The sequence below is a fragment of the Triticum dicoccoides genome, chromosome 2B (assembly GCF_002162155.2).
Source record: "Triticum dicoccoides isolate Atlit2015 ecotype Zavitan chromosome 2B, WEW_v2.0, whole genome shotgun sequence".
Lineage (NCBI taxonomy): Eukaryota > Viridiplantae > Streptophyta > Magnoliopsida > Poales > Poaceae > Triticum > Triticum dicoccoides.
Window position 1 is genome coordinate 65,897,486 of NC_041383.1, and position 12,051 is coordinate 65,909,536.

The 12,051-nt window shown below is 46.7% G+C and overlaps 1 protein-coding gene across 1 annotated transcript; it reads left to right on the top strand.

Annotated features, from left to right (window-relative positions):
- The first annotated feature begins 3,190 nt into the window (after positions 1–3,190).
- On the top strand, positions 3,191–10,950 carry LOC119367148. The gene is made up of 2 exons (XM_037632749.1): positions 3,191–3,234; positions 7,892–10,950. The coding sequence occupies exon 2, from the start codon at positions 7,966–7,968 to the stop codon at positions 10,558–10,560; it is 2,595 nt and encodes an 864-aa protein (XP_037488646.1). The 5' UTR covers positions 3,191–3,234; positions 7,892–7,965; the 3' UTR covers positions 10,561–10,950.
- The last annotated feature ends 1,101 nt before the right edge of the window (positions 10,951–12,051 follow it).

The window sequence follows — 12,051 nt, forward strand, 5'->3', positions numbered from 1 at the left end:
CATTTTTTTGTTAGTAGAGTATTGTTGAAATTAAGTGCCTTCACAGCAGCGCAGGTCACGTAGTGCGTGTGTTTGCAGGAGAGAAAGAGAGGGGTCTGAGTCTGAGTGACCTGCTGACCTCCGCCATGGCCGTCCTCCTGACCCGAAATTAGTTTTCTTTTCCTTGGTCGGTCCCCTGCCGTCCACATCTCTCCCTCCTCACTTCCTCCCCTGCTACTCCCTGAGAAAAACCCTCGCTCCTTCCTTTCCCTCCTCTCCTCTTCCTCGTCGGCAACGCCCGCTGCCATTCGCGGAGGCCCTCGTCGTCGCGCTCGCGCCGCCGACGATTAGGTATGTAATCGCACTGCCTCCTCTGCTCTCCCGCATGCCTTGAGTTGAGGCAACAGAAAGCTCGCCCTTGATTGAATAGTACTCTGTACGTCTTGGCTGGTGAACTTTGGGGCCGGCGAATCCGGATTCAGAGTTGGATATCTCGGATCTATTTTTGAGCGGCTAGGGTTTGGGGGAACTTGATTTTGGGTTGCTCCGTCACGCCGATCTGTATACATGGGCTCAATTTCTTTCTTCTAACGTTATTATAGGCTTTCCTTTAGCAGGACCCGTATGCACCAAAGGAGGATTGGTATCTCTGTTGGTGTTGGTCTCCTTTCGGAAACATGTCGCTGCAGTGGAGAAGTGGGGAAATTTTTGTAGCAGAAAACAGTGAAAACTTTTTTTGAGCAATTTTTTGTGTGGGAAATGCTTTTATAGTGTTATCTTGTTGCTTGAATATTCAATGCATTCATTATTTCGTTATTGAATTAGAGTTTTTATTTCTCTGTTCATTTGGACAGAAAGAAACAGAAGTCGATCGATTCTAGATTTTGCCTGGGTTTCCTCCGATTAATCAGGCAACGGCCTTCTTAATTAATGACACAAGGCGAAGCAGTGAAAGCTATTCTATTTTTAGCCTCCTTTCCCTTTCTGTATTGAGATGGAGCAAAATAGCTAAAAGAATCATATTGGTTGGTGGTTCCAAGTAGCATTTATTTTTGAAGTTTGTACGAATATGACCATAGTGGTAAGTATGTGCTGCCGAGTGAACTTCACCTCGTCAGTATTTCCATTTTTGTTTGCGCCGGAATAACGTATATCTTGACTGATGAACTTCGGGGCAAATCCGGATTCAATCCGCTAAGGTTTGGGGCTGATAAACGCCGGAATACCACCAAGTTGGATATCTAGGATATCCTTTTCTATTTGCTAGGGTTTTGGGCCTTGGAGGAACATGTGCCGTTCCCTTTCGCCCGCTGATTTTGGGTTGCTCCGTCACGCCGATTACTAGGCTTGTAGCCATGGGCGCAGTTTGTTATGTCATTAGTCTTTTAGCAGGACTCCTATTCACCAAAGGATTGGTATCTCCTTTGGGAAACCCTGGTGAACTCGTAGTCACCTTGTTAGAAACTCTGTTGGCATGTTTTATTAACCACACTGCTTTGTGCAAAACATAAGTGCTTTTGATTTAGGCTTTTGTTGAATTATTCTGCCAATTTGAAGGACACTGATAGTTACATCTACGTACAGAATTTGTTCTGGTCCCTTATGCTTTAAGTTCGACTATATTAGTTACTCTGTTTTGTGCCAAAAGTATGTGCTGCTGAGCCAACGTCAGCTCGTTAGTATTTCAGTGTTTTGTTCGTGCCGGAATAGCGTACATCTTAACTGATGAACATTGGGGCAAACCTGGATTCAATCTGCTAGGGTTTGGGGCTGATTAACGCCAGAATATCACGGAGCTGGATATCCAGGATCTTATTTGGGTTGCACCGTCACGCCGATTCGTAGACATGGGCCCAATTTCTTTCTTCTTCCGCTAGCCTTTCTTTTAGCAGGACTCCTAGGCACCAAAGGAGGATTGGTATCTCTGTTGGTCTACTTCGGGAAACATGCCGCCGCAGTGGCAGTGCGGAAGTGGGGAATTTTGTAGCAGCAAACAGTGAAAACTTTTTTGAGCAAAAACATGGGGGAAATACTTTTGTTGTGTTATCCTGGCTTGAATATTCAATGCATTCATTATTTCGTTGTTGAATTAGAGTTTTTATTTCGCTGTTCATTTGGACAGAAACAAACAGAAGCTGATTCTAGGTTTTGCCTGGGTTTCCTCTGATTAATCAGGGAACAACCTTCTTAATTAATGATGCAAGGCAAAGCTTTTGTCTTTGTTTCCTGAAAAATATCAACATTGAAAACTGTTCTATTTTTAGCCTCGTCTCCTTTCTGTATTGAGATGGAGCAAAATAGCAGTAAGAATCATATTGGTTGGTGGTTCCATGTAGCATTTATTTTTGAAGTTTGGACGATTATGACCGTAGTGGTAAGTATGTGCTGCTGAAGGTACGTCAGCTCGTTAGTGTTTCCCTTTTTTGTTTGCGACGGAATAGCGTACATCTTGACTGATGAACTTTGGGGGGCAAATTCAGATTCAATCCACTGGGGTTTGGAGTTGATGAACGTGAGAATACCACCGACTTGGATATCCAGAATATTATTTTTGATCGATCGGCTAGGGTTTGGGGCCTTGGGGGACTTCTGCTGTTCCCTTTCGCCCGCTATTTTGGGTTGCTCCCTCACGCCGCTTACTAGGCTCGTAGCCATGGGCTCAGTTTCTTCTGTCGTTAGTCTTTTAGCAGGACTCCTATGCACCAAAGGATTGGTACCTCCTTTGGCAGGCATGCCGCTGCAGTGTGAACTGGGCTTCAGATGTACAATGCTTTTTCTCTGTTATTGCAAAAAGGGGAAATTTTTTGAGAAAAAAAGTTGTGTTGCCTTTTTAGCCTGAATACTGAATGAGTTCCTTGTTTTGCTATCAAATTATAGTTTTTATTTATCTTTACATTTGGACAGAAAGAAACAGCAGTCGACTCTAGGTTTTGCCCGATTTTCCTCTGATTAATCAGGCAACAACCTTCTTAATTAATGATACAAGGCAAAACTTTTGCCTCTGTTTATTGAAAAATACCAAGAGTATACTGAGAAATATTCTAGTTTAACCTTTAGCTTCCTTTCCTTGTTTTGTATTGAGAAGGAGCCAAATAACAATAAGAATCATATTGTTGGTGGTTGCACATAGCATTTATTTTTTTATGTTTGTACGATTATGAGCATAGTGGGAAGTTGAAAACAAACATTAATGAGACAAATTTTTCTGCAGACAGTACCAAGCTCATGCTCTCCTGCCTGTCACGATGATTTGTGGTAAGTATGAACTTTTGTTTTGTCCGTTTACAAACTCTATCATTTTTTGGTTCACACATGTACAACTGGACACGCTCAATATTTTCCTGGCCTAATTTACATGCTGGCTAAATTCTAAAGAATTTTATTTTCTATGCATCTGCTTATTTGTCATGAGTCATGACTACATAATATTCGTGGAAGTAAATTAAGCGGTTTTGGAGTTGAGGGTGTAAAATGGACTCAGCAGATAGTAAGAGACCAAAACTTCACTGTTCCTTCTATCTAGCAAAAAGAATCAAGAAATGGGCATTATATCATTCAAGAAATACATGATTGAACAATGAAGAATCTGCAGTATAACTGAACTGGGAAAGAAGGTAGAGAGAAATCTGATGTATTAGCAAAAAAAGGGTTCGGCGCCGCTTTATATATAAAGCAACACAGGTGGCGGCCCGGTCGGCGTAGGTGGCGGCTGGGCTCCCTCTCCCCTCGCGCGTTGGAGGCTTGCGCGGGGCGTCTGCTTCGGGCGATGGTGGTGCGCCGGCGGCAGGGCGCGGTGACTAGTGGCTGGTGGCGGGGTCTGCAGGGCGCCCAGCCAGGGCGTGGAGGGCTGTGCGAGAGGCGCCCTCGTGGTGGTGGTGCCGGCTCGCTCTGGCTCGGCCAAATCTTGTCGTCGATGTCGTTGGCGACGCGGGGCTCCCACCGGCGGTGCCTTGGTGCGGATGCTCCCTGGTGGCGCTCTGGTGCAGAGGCTGCTTGGGGTCTGGCGGCCAGGGGCTGGTGCGGTGCGTTGTCCTCGGGTGACTACGGGCAGGCTTCGGGCCAGATTTGGCGCTGGGAGTATGGTGTGCGGTGCAGGGCTAGATGCACAGGGTGCGGCGGGCGTGTGCTGTTGGTGCTGGTCCGGTTTGGCTCCAACGGGGCGGCGTGAGCCCAAAACGATGGCGATGGAGCGGCACGGCTGTCTTGAGTTAGTGTCAGCATGATCCGGGTCGTTGACGGCTGGCTTCCACATGCGGCGCCGATCTGGTATGTGGCGGTGGATGGCATTCTGCGGCGTGCAAGTACAGGGGCCGACCGAGTCCACGATGGTGCTAGCTTGCTCGTTGTGCCTTCTTTGCCTGCGGGTTCGTGACGTCGGTCCGAGTTGGACCCTCATGGCGCTGCTACAACGCCGGGCGGATCAGCGTCGATGGCTACGGATGTGGCCGCATGCGAGATCCCCGCTCGGCGCCAGCCGTGATAGTTACTGGGTTGTGTCCCCCTCAGTCCATCGAGACCGACTGGGGACATAGGTGTGGATACCTCCTACAGTGGAGGTGTCGACCCAGACCCGCTGGCTGATGTCGGGCCAGGAGTAGAAGGAGAGGCCTTCCACTGTTCCTATTGTGAGTGGTGTATTGTGAAGCAGGCGGTTGGCGGTGTCTAGGGTCGTGGATGCCAGGACGTCGGCTCTGGGACGGCGGTCCACATGGTTGGCTCTACGGTGGGCATCATGGCTACGGTGGTGGTTATGTCTCTTGGTCGTTTGGGCGACGAGGGGTGTAACGGCGGGTGACTCGGGCCCCCCTTCGTTATTGGCAGTGGAGACGCCCAGGATTCGGACCTGGATGTTTGTCCTCGTCGCGGATGTCTTGGGTGCCTCATGGTAGCAAGGGTGAGTTGCCGAGCGTAAGCTCCGCGCTTTTGCGCTGATGGCGATGACACCCATGAGTGCCGCTTTCCTCTTGAGGACGTCGTTGTGGTTCTTCTCTCCATGCCAGGGTTCCGGGTGAAAGCCCTTGTTCTTCTTGGACTCGACGGCGACGACGCTTTGTGCCGTTCCCCCTCCTAAGGGCGTTGTCATGGAGCTTATATGTGTTAGGGCATGTCATGGCATAGTTTGCAGGCCTAACTGTGTTATTTCTCAACAACGTAGTCACGTGCATGTATGTTGTCCAGTTATCCTAGGATCTGCTTTGTAAGAGGGTCGCCTCACAACTTTGTATTGTTCGACCCTGTCCTGTGATGTGTGCTTTATATGTAAAGCGGGGCGCGAGCCTATTTCGAGGAACTAATATAAGGCTATGAGGAGACCCTCTTACAAAGCAGATCAAAGGTAAAAAGCAAAAGTACAGGAGCAACCACACCCTACCACAACATGACCTAGACTACTGACAAGAAAAGTAACCGGGCCACCTTGGAAAACCGCTGGACCTCGATGCACCGCTCACACCAAGCTATCGTTGGGGCCCCCTGCCCTCCCACTTTTGAGCGTGCAATGCCACTCCTGCCCGCGGATAGCGAGGACCACGAGTGGTGCCAACAAGGACCCATGCAAAAGATGAGGAGGCAAGCGAGACCGCCTCAAGCTAGAGTCAAAGAAGCTTCAAGATAGGATCCAAAGTTGCCCGTAGATAACGACGTGGCATGACTGGAAGGATCCTAGACTCCACGTCAATGCCTCAAGAGAGTGACGATGCAACACTCGTCGTCGCCGAGACCGAAGAATGGTCAAGGGTTTTCACCTAGAACTCTGGCGCAGGGAGAGGGACCACATGACGCCCTCAAGAGGGACGTGACACCAACGAGCATCGTCATCCCTGGCTTCGGAGTGCAAAGTTTTTGCCCAGAGCCTCTCACCCATGCTACAGGAGGAATCACGAGCACCAACCCACCCTAAGGGTCGACCTGTCACCACCAAAACAGACCTCCAGAGTAGGATCTGGGAGCCACCATAGTCGAAGCACTACCAATACCAAGATCACCCACCGCCACATGACTCGCCGCCTCCAAGAAACCCGCTGAAAGGCAAAGCAAATGGACCACCACCTGGAGTTGCCACCCCGACATCCAAGTAACCCCACTCCCTAGCCTCACAATTGTTTGACATGGATATGCCCGTCAGAGAAGACATACGATGACCCCCTCTGGAGACCCCCACCTGCCAGCAATGAGACCAAGCAAGGCGAAACCGCCTGATGATGGGAACGCACTACCCACAAGAAAAAGACGGCGGCCATGGCCAACCACCCGTTTCAACCGCCCCAGATTTGGGCAGGATCGGTGCGGGTACCTCGGGCAACCCATCCTTGGTCCAAGGTGGGGCGAGGTAGCCGCCGGTGCCCCTGGCCCTAGGTGTGGTGAGGTAGCCGCCGGTGCCCCTGGCCCTAGGTGTGGTGAGGTAGCCACCGGTGCCCCTGGCCGTGACTACATCGCGAGGTGGTCGGCATCCACAACCCCCACGGCTGCGACCCCGAATCGGCCGAAGAGCCCCACCGGCCCCTGTGCCGAGGCAGGCTCCATGTCGATGAGCCCCCGGTCCAAGGCGAGACACAACACTTGCCCTCTTGGTCGCGAGCACCTCTGCCCGAGGCGGCCAACCTTCGAGGTGCGATGGGAAAGCCCCACCAGCGGCAATCTATACTAGGGTTAGGGGGAGAGAGGGCAGATATAAGGGAAGGAGAGTGGGCTGCAAGACCGTCCCGCCACCGCCAACCGGCGCTGGGCCTTTGGCCGGCAAGGACGACCCGCGACGGCGGCGAGGGGATTGGGAACCGCTCGAGTTGCCCCCTGGGGATGACTCCTAGTCAAGAGGAATCTGATGTATTAAGGTATTCCACTAACTGAAGTCACTGATGAAGATGAACATTATTATTTTTCCTTTTGTAGCGGGTGGATCGATTTATAATCTTGCTAAGCTATCAGTTGTCGTTGTCCTTTTTTCTTCTCGAATACGCATACAATTGTGTGTCGTTGTGCATTAGGCGCCAAAGAAGGCACAAAGTACAAGTTACCAACTGCGGAGCTTTAATTGTGCTTAATTTGTTTTTTGGCAAATTACCTTGAAACCACTATTGTAGCCAACCTGTCAAAGGTTTCCTCCTCGAAACACAACGGATAATGTTTGAAGGACAATAAAACAGCTGGAAAAGATACAAAGAGAAGATGAAGAGAAATGTTTAATCAGAATCTACTGGAAAACCAAGTTGTTACTCACTTCTGGGGGTTTGCAGGATTTATGTAGAATCTGGGAAATTGAACCCTGCTGGGAGTGCTCTCTGATCAGTTCAACACATATTTGTTGAAACTGACATGTCACATGTTTAGCCTATGGACTATCTAATGCAGTCTAAACACATGCATTACATTTTGAGTGCTAATGGTCTTTCATGTTGGTAACAGTGGCTAAAAATTATGAGATTGATGCCTTTTGAGTTAATTTTGTTATGTTAGGGTCGCAAGAAAGTGAGCATTGTTCTTTGGTTGTTTGTTAGGCATGTACAATCGTCGATAAGAGGGTCTTATCTTATACCATGCATGTCATTTAGAGAGGACAAAAACATATGATGCAGTAGATTATCTCTTAGTGCCATCTCTAGCAATTAATCTTTGCGTGCTCCTAAATTTGTGGGATGTTTAAAATTAAATTAGAACACCTGTAACTAAGAGATGACATCTTGTAAAATGGATAGAATTGTCTTATCTTCCTTACTAAGAGATCATCTCTTAGCTGGAGAAGACAAGCCTTTTTTTCTCATTTCTCTCTCTTCCAAGTCAGCAATTATCCTAGGTGGCATTGCTAAGATAGCACCATTGTACACTCCCTTATGTAGCAAAAAACGCATGCTGTTCTTCTGTTTTAGAATGTACTCATGAAATTTCTTGATCATAATTTTTTGTTTGTTTGGTACAGGTTGACAAGTCACCTTTTTGGTCTATTGCTTGTTCTCTGTTGTCTGGAAGTAGTATACCTCACTCCATACTACCATGAATCTCCATAATACATGTCTGCAAGAACAGCTATCGGGCTCAAATTCTGCAAGGCCACAAACATTTTGGACCAGCTGTCCAGCTTGTCGCTACAGATATGAGTACTACCATGAAATTTCACAGAAAACTGTCCGCTGCCAAAATTGCTCGAAGGCCTTTGTAGCACATGTTTTAACTGACCAACCTGTTCATTCTGGTCCAGAGCAATCTGTGTGGAAAAATGCAGGAGTATTTTCAGAAATTAGATTGATTCGGAAGTTCAAACCGGGGCAGATCTGGGCTCTCTACAGTGACATAGATAAGTATCCCAATTGCTATGCCTTCATAGAGAAAGTTGAGCTGCAGAATAATGAAGTACAAACAAGATGGCTTGAAGTTTGTCCTGATGGAGAGTTGGAGAAAATATCTATAGAAGATCGAACTGTCGGGTGTGGAACCTATAAGGTTGCCACCACTGATGGTATTATGATTTACACTGACATGAAATCCTTTTCTCATCGTGTAAATGCGATATTCACTGGTAGAAGGAACTCTTATGAAATATATCCTAGGAAAGATGAAGTTTGGGCACTTCTGAAGGGATGGGATATCGGTTGGAGTTCAGATGCTCACAATCAAAAGAAATACAAGTATGAAGTTGTTCAGGTCCTCTCTGATTTCACGACTGGCACTAGCATCACCGTCATGCCGCTTGTCAAGATAAAAGTCTTTGTTAGCTTATTTATGCAGTCTAAAGAGGCTACTCCATATCTGATACGGCAGGATGATACAATATGGTTCTCGCATTGTATCCCATACCGTTTGATGGGTGCAGCTGAAAGTGAAGGCATTCCAGAAGGAGCTCTCGAACTTGATCCTGCTGCGCTTCCCCTTAACTTGGAGCAGCCTCATGTTCGTGTCATTTCAGAAAGCAGGTCGGTAAAGGGCTCGGAGTTTGATGCCGCATATGCTGGTTCATCCAGAGGAAATAAGCCTCGAAAGGAATCTGAAGGGGTTGGGGAGAGGCAGCATGCTACATGCATGAACGCAGGGATCTTTGCAAAGACATCGGTGGTAGAGAACAGATACCATAACACTCCATCTACTGTAGAAGGTATGGATGTTGCTGAAGAATCTGACGACGTGCAAGCGGAAGTATTATGTCCTGAATTTTTTGACTTCGACCAACTTCGAGATGTAAGTCGGTTTAGACGCAACCAGATCTGGGCTGTCTATGATAGTCAATGCTGTATGCCAAGATTTTATGCTCGAATTACAAAGGTAAGAAGGGCCCCAAAGTTTGAGGTACACTTTGTTTTGCTGGAATTTGATCCCAGAAATAAAGCAGAGGTGGCATGGTCACGTGGGGAACTGCCTGTTGCTTGTGGACATTTTAAGCATGGAGCATCACACACAGCTAAAGAAACTAAGATCTTCTCCCAGATCATTTCCTATGAGAAAAGCAGGACAAGAAACTCGTTTGAGGTATATCCTAAGAAAGGTGAAGTTTGGGCCCTTTTCAAGGGATGGGACATTGGCTGGAGTTCGGACGCTAAAAACCACACAGATTTTCAGTATGAAGTTGTTCAGATTGTCTCTGATTTTACGACAAGCACTAGCATCATTGCCATGCCGCTCGTAAAATTAAGAGGCTTTGTTAGCTTATTTACGGGGTTGGAAGAGGCAACCCCGTACGTGATACCTCAGGATAACACACTAAGGTTTTCACATTGTGTCCCTTACCATTGGATGGAGGGGACTGAAAGAGATGGCATTCCAGAAGGAGCTGTTGAACTTGATCCTGACGCGCTTCCCCCTAACTTGGAAGATGCTTTTGCCTCTGTTGTACCTGAAAGCAGTTACACTCATTCTGCTGTACAAGATAGTACTGATGTTTATGAGGAATCTGATGATATTATCCAGGAAGAATATGAATGTGCTGAATCTGAATTCCATGAATTTACAGAAATGAGATCACTTGACAAGCTCAAACCTGGGCAAATCTGGGCTCTCTACAATGATATGGATAAGTTCCCCAATTACTATGCCGGCATAAGGAAAGTCGATCTCAAGAATAATAAAGTACAAGTGAGATGGCTTTATGTCTCTCCTCGGGGAGAGGAGGAGAAAAGATTGGTGAACGAAGATCGCCCTGTTGGCTGTGGAATCTTTACGGTTTCCGGTGAAAATGATGCTATTAAGACTTACACTGGTACACAATCATTTTCTCATCCTGTATGTAGTAGCCCAACTGGTAGAGAGAAAGAATTTGAAATTATTCCTCTTCCTCGTGAGATCTGGGCCGTTTACAAGGACTGGAGGGCTGGATGGACTGCGCACGATTTTAAAAATTGTGACTATGAATTGGTGGAGATATTAACCCATACGGACTCGTCCATACAAGTTAAGCTGTTGAGAAAGGTGGATGGTCACAGGACAGTATTTAGAAGAGAGCCATCTGTGGAAACGATATGTAAGGATGAGTACTTAAAGTTCTCTCACCAGATCCCTCGCTTCCATCTGACAAATGAAAAAGGAGGCAAGCTTCGAGGCTGTTTGGAGCTCGATCCTTTCTCGGTGCCAGAGAGGTTTCTCGGCATTGATTCAGTGTAAGATAACCCTGTTCATGGTGGCTCTTTGGATGGCTCTCTTTTCGGAGGAATTACAAGACTGAAGGTTGTGCGGAAGTTGATCAAACCGTGTTTCATGCTGCCCAGAGTTCTCCATGTCCCAGTGATGTTATGATGTGCTTGTTTACTCTTCCTGCAGCCGGTGCCTCTAAGATCTAGTTAGAGGCCTGAGATTTGTTGCAGCTGCTGTTTTTACTTTTGGTCCGGTTATTGAACTGATACTCTTCCTTCGCTCGTAGTTTAACTAAAACGTGTAGTAGTATGGTTTAAATGTGATGGATTCTGGATGGGATCTGCCTACCCCAACTTGTTTGGGATAAAAGCTTTGTTGTTGTTGTTGTTGTTGTTGTTGTTGTTGTTGTCGGACGCTGGATTTACATTTTATTGTAGTGCGCATCATCATTTCTGTGTGGCTCATTGTGCTTGTGCATGCCATTGACGGTACAAGCCATTTCTGAGATCGCATTTTCTCCAAGTTCTTCAGCAAAGTTTGGGGGACAGCGTTCATGAAATTTAGTAACTTGGTAGAATCTGCGCAACACTGGTACTCATGAGTACGATAAACCTGCTGAGGAAAAATATTATGTGTCAATTCATGGCATTTTTTTCACTCTTTCGTTTTGCCTAGCAGAGAAGGTGTATGCTGTTGTGGACCAGCATCAAACTGAAGTAACGAACCTGCAAATGTTGAATTCCTAGGACTGTGATGTCTTTGCACTTGAAAAAAAAAAGATTTTGTAATTCTCTAGGTTCTGTTTCCCCTTTGGCAGGACATTCCTGAAAGAAGGGCCTGTGTTACATTGCTGTCATGCAGGGCAAGAAAATTAAGCTCAGCAGGCGATCGAGGCATGGATGTGCTTTTCAAACCGACTCTTATTCTCTTCACTTCAGGTGGTATGATGGTGCTTACGGGGTCCAAGAAAGAGATAGCATGGTCCTGCACAGCTATTATTGTCATGGCGGGACAAGGGATCTTGGATCTTTAAATCCGATGACAGCGATGAGTATGTTTCACCAACGGATGCTGCGCCACTGACAAGAACAACGGAGCATGAGGACGGCGTGGGATTGTTGGAGCATCCGGAATTGGTATTTCAGAGGTTCTTTTGGTTTTTTACTTCATCCTAATTTTGCAGAGTCCGGATGTGTGCACATTGTTTTTATATCCTTTTGATGCTTCATTTTGAGTTAATATAATTCACCATTTGTCAGAAAACAACAAATGGAGGAGAAGAAAAGGAGAAACATATGAACTTGCAGAGCTTACAAAACATATGTGGACATTTAATCTTTATGAAGAATGAAAGACTAGCTCATTAAAAAGAGATGCCAAAAAAACTTCTTTCTCTAGATATAATGAGTAGATATGTCACGAGCAATTGAAAAACATGGCGCCCCCCGTTCCAGACATGCATACAAGATGAATGCTTGGTGGTTGGAGCTGGCAATTTGTGTGAGGGAAAGTGGACACTAG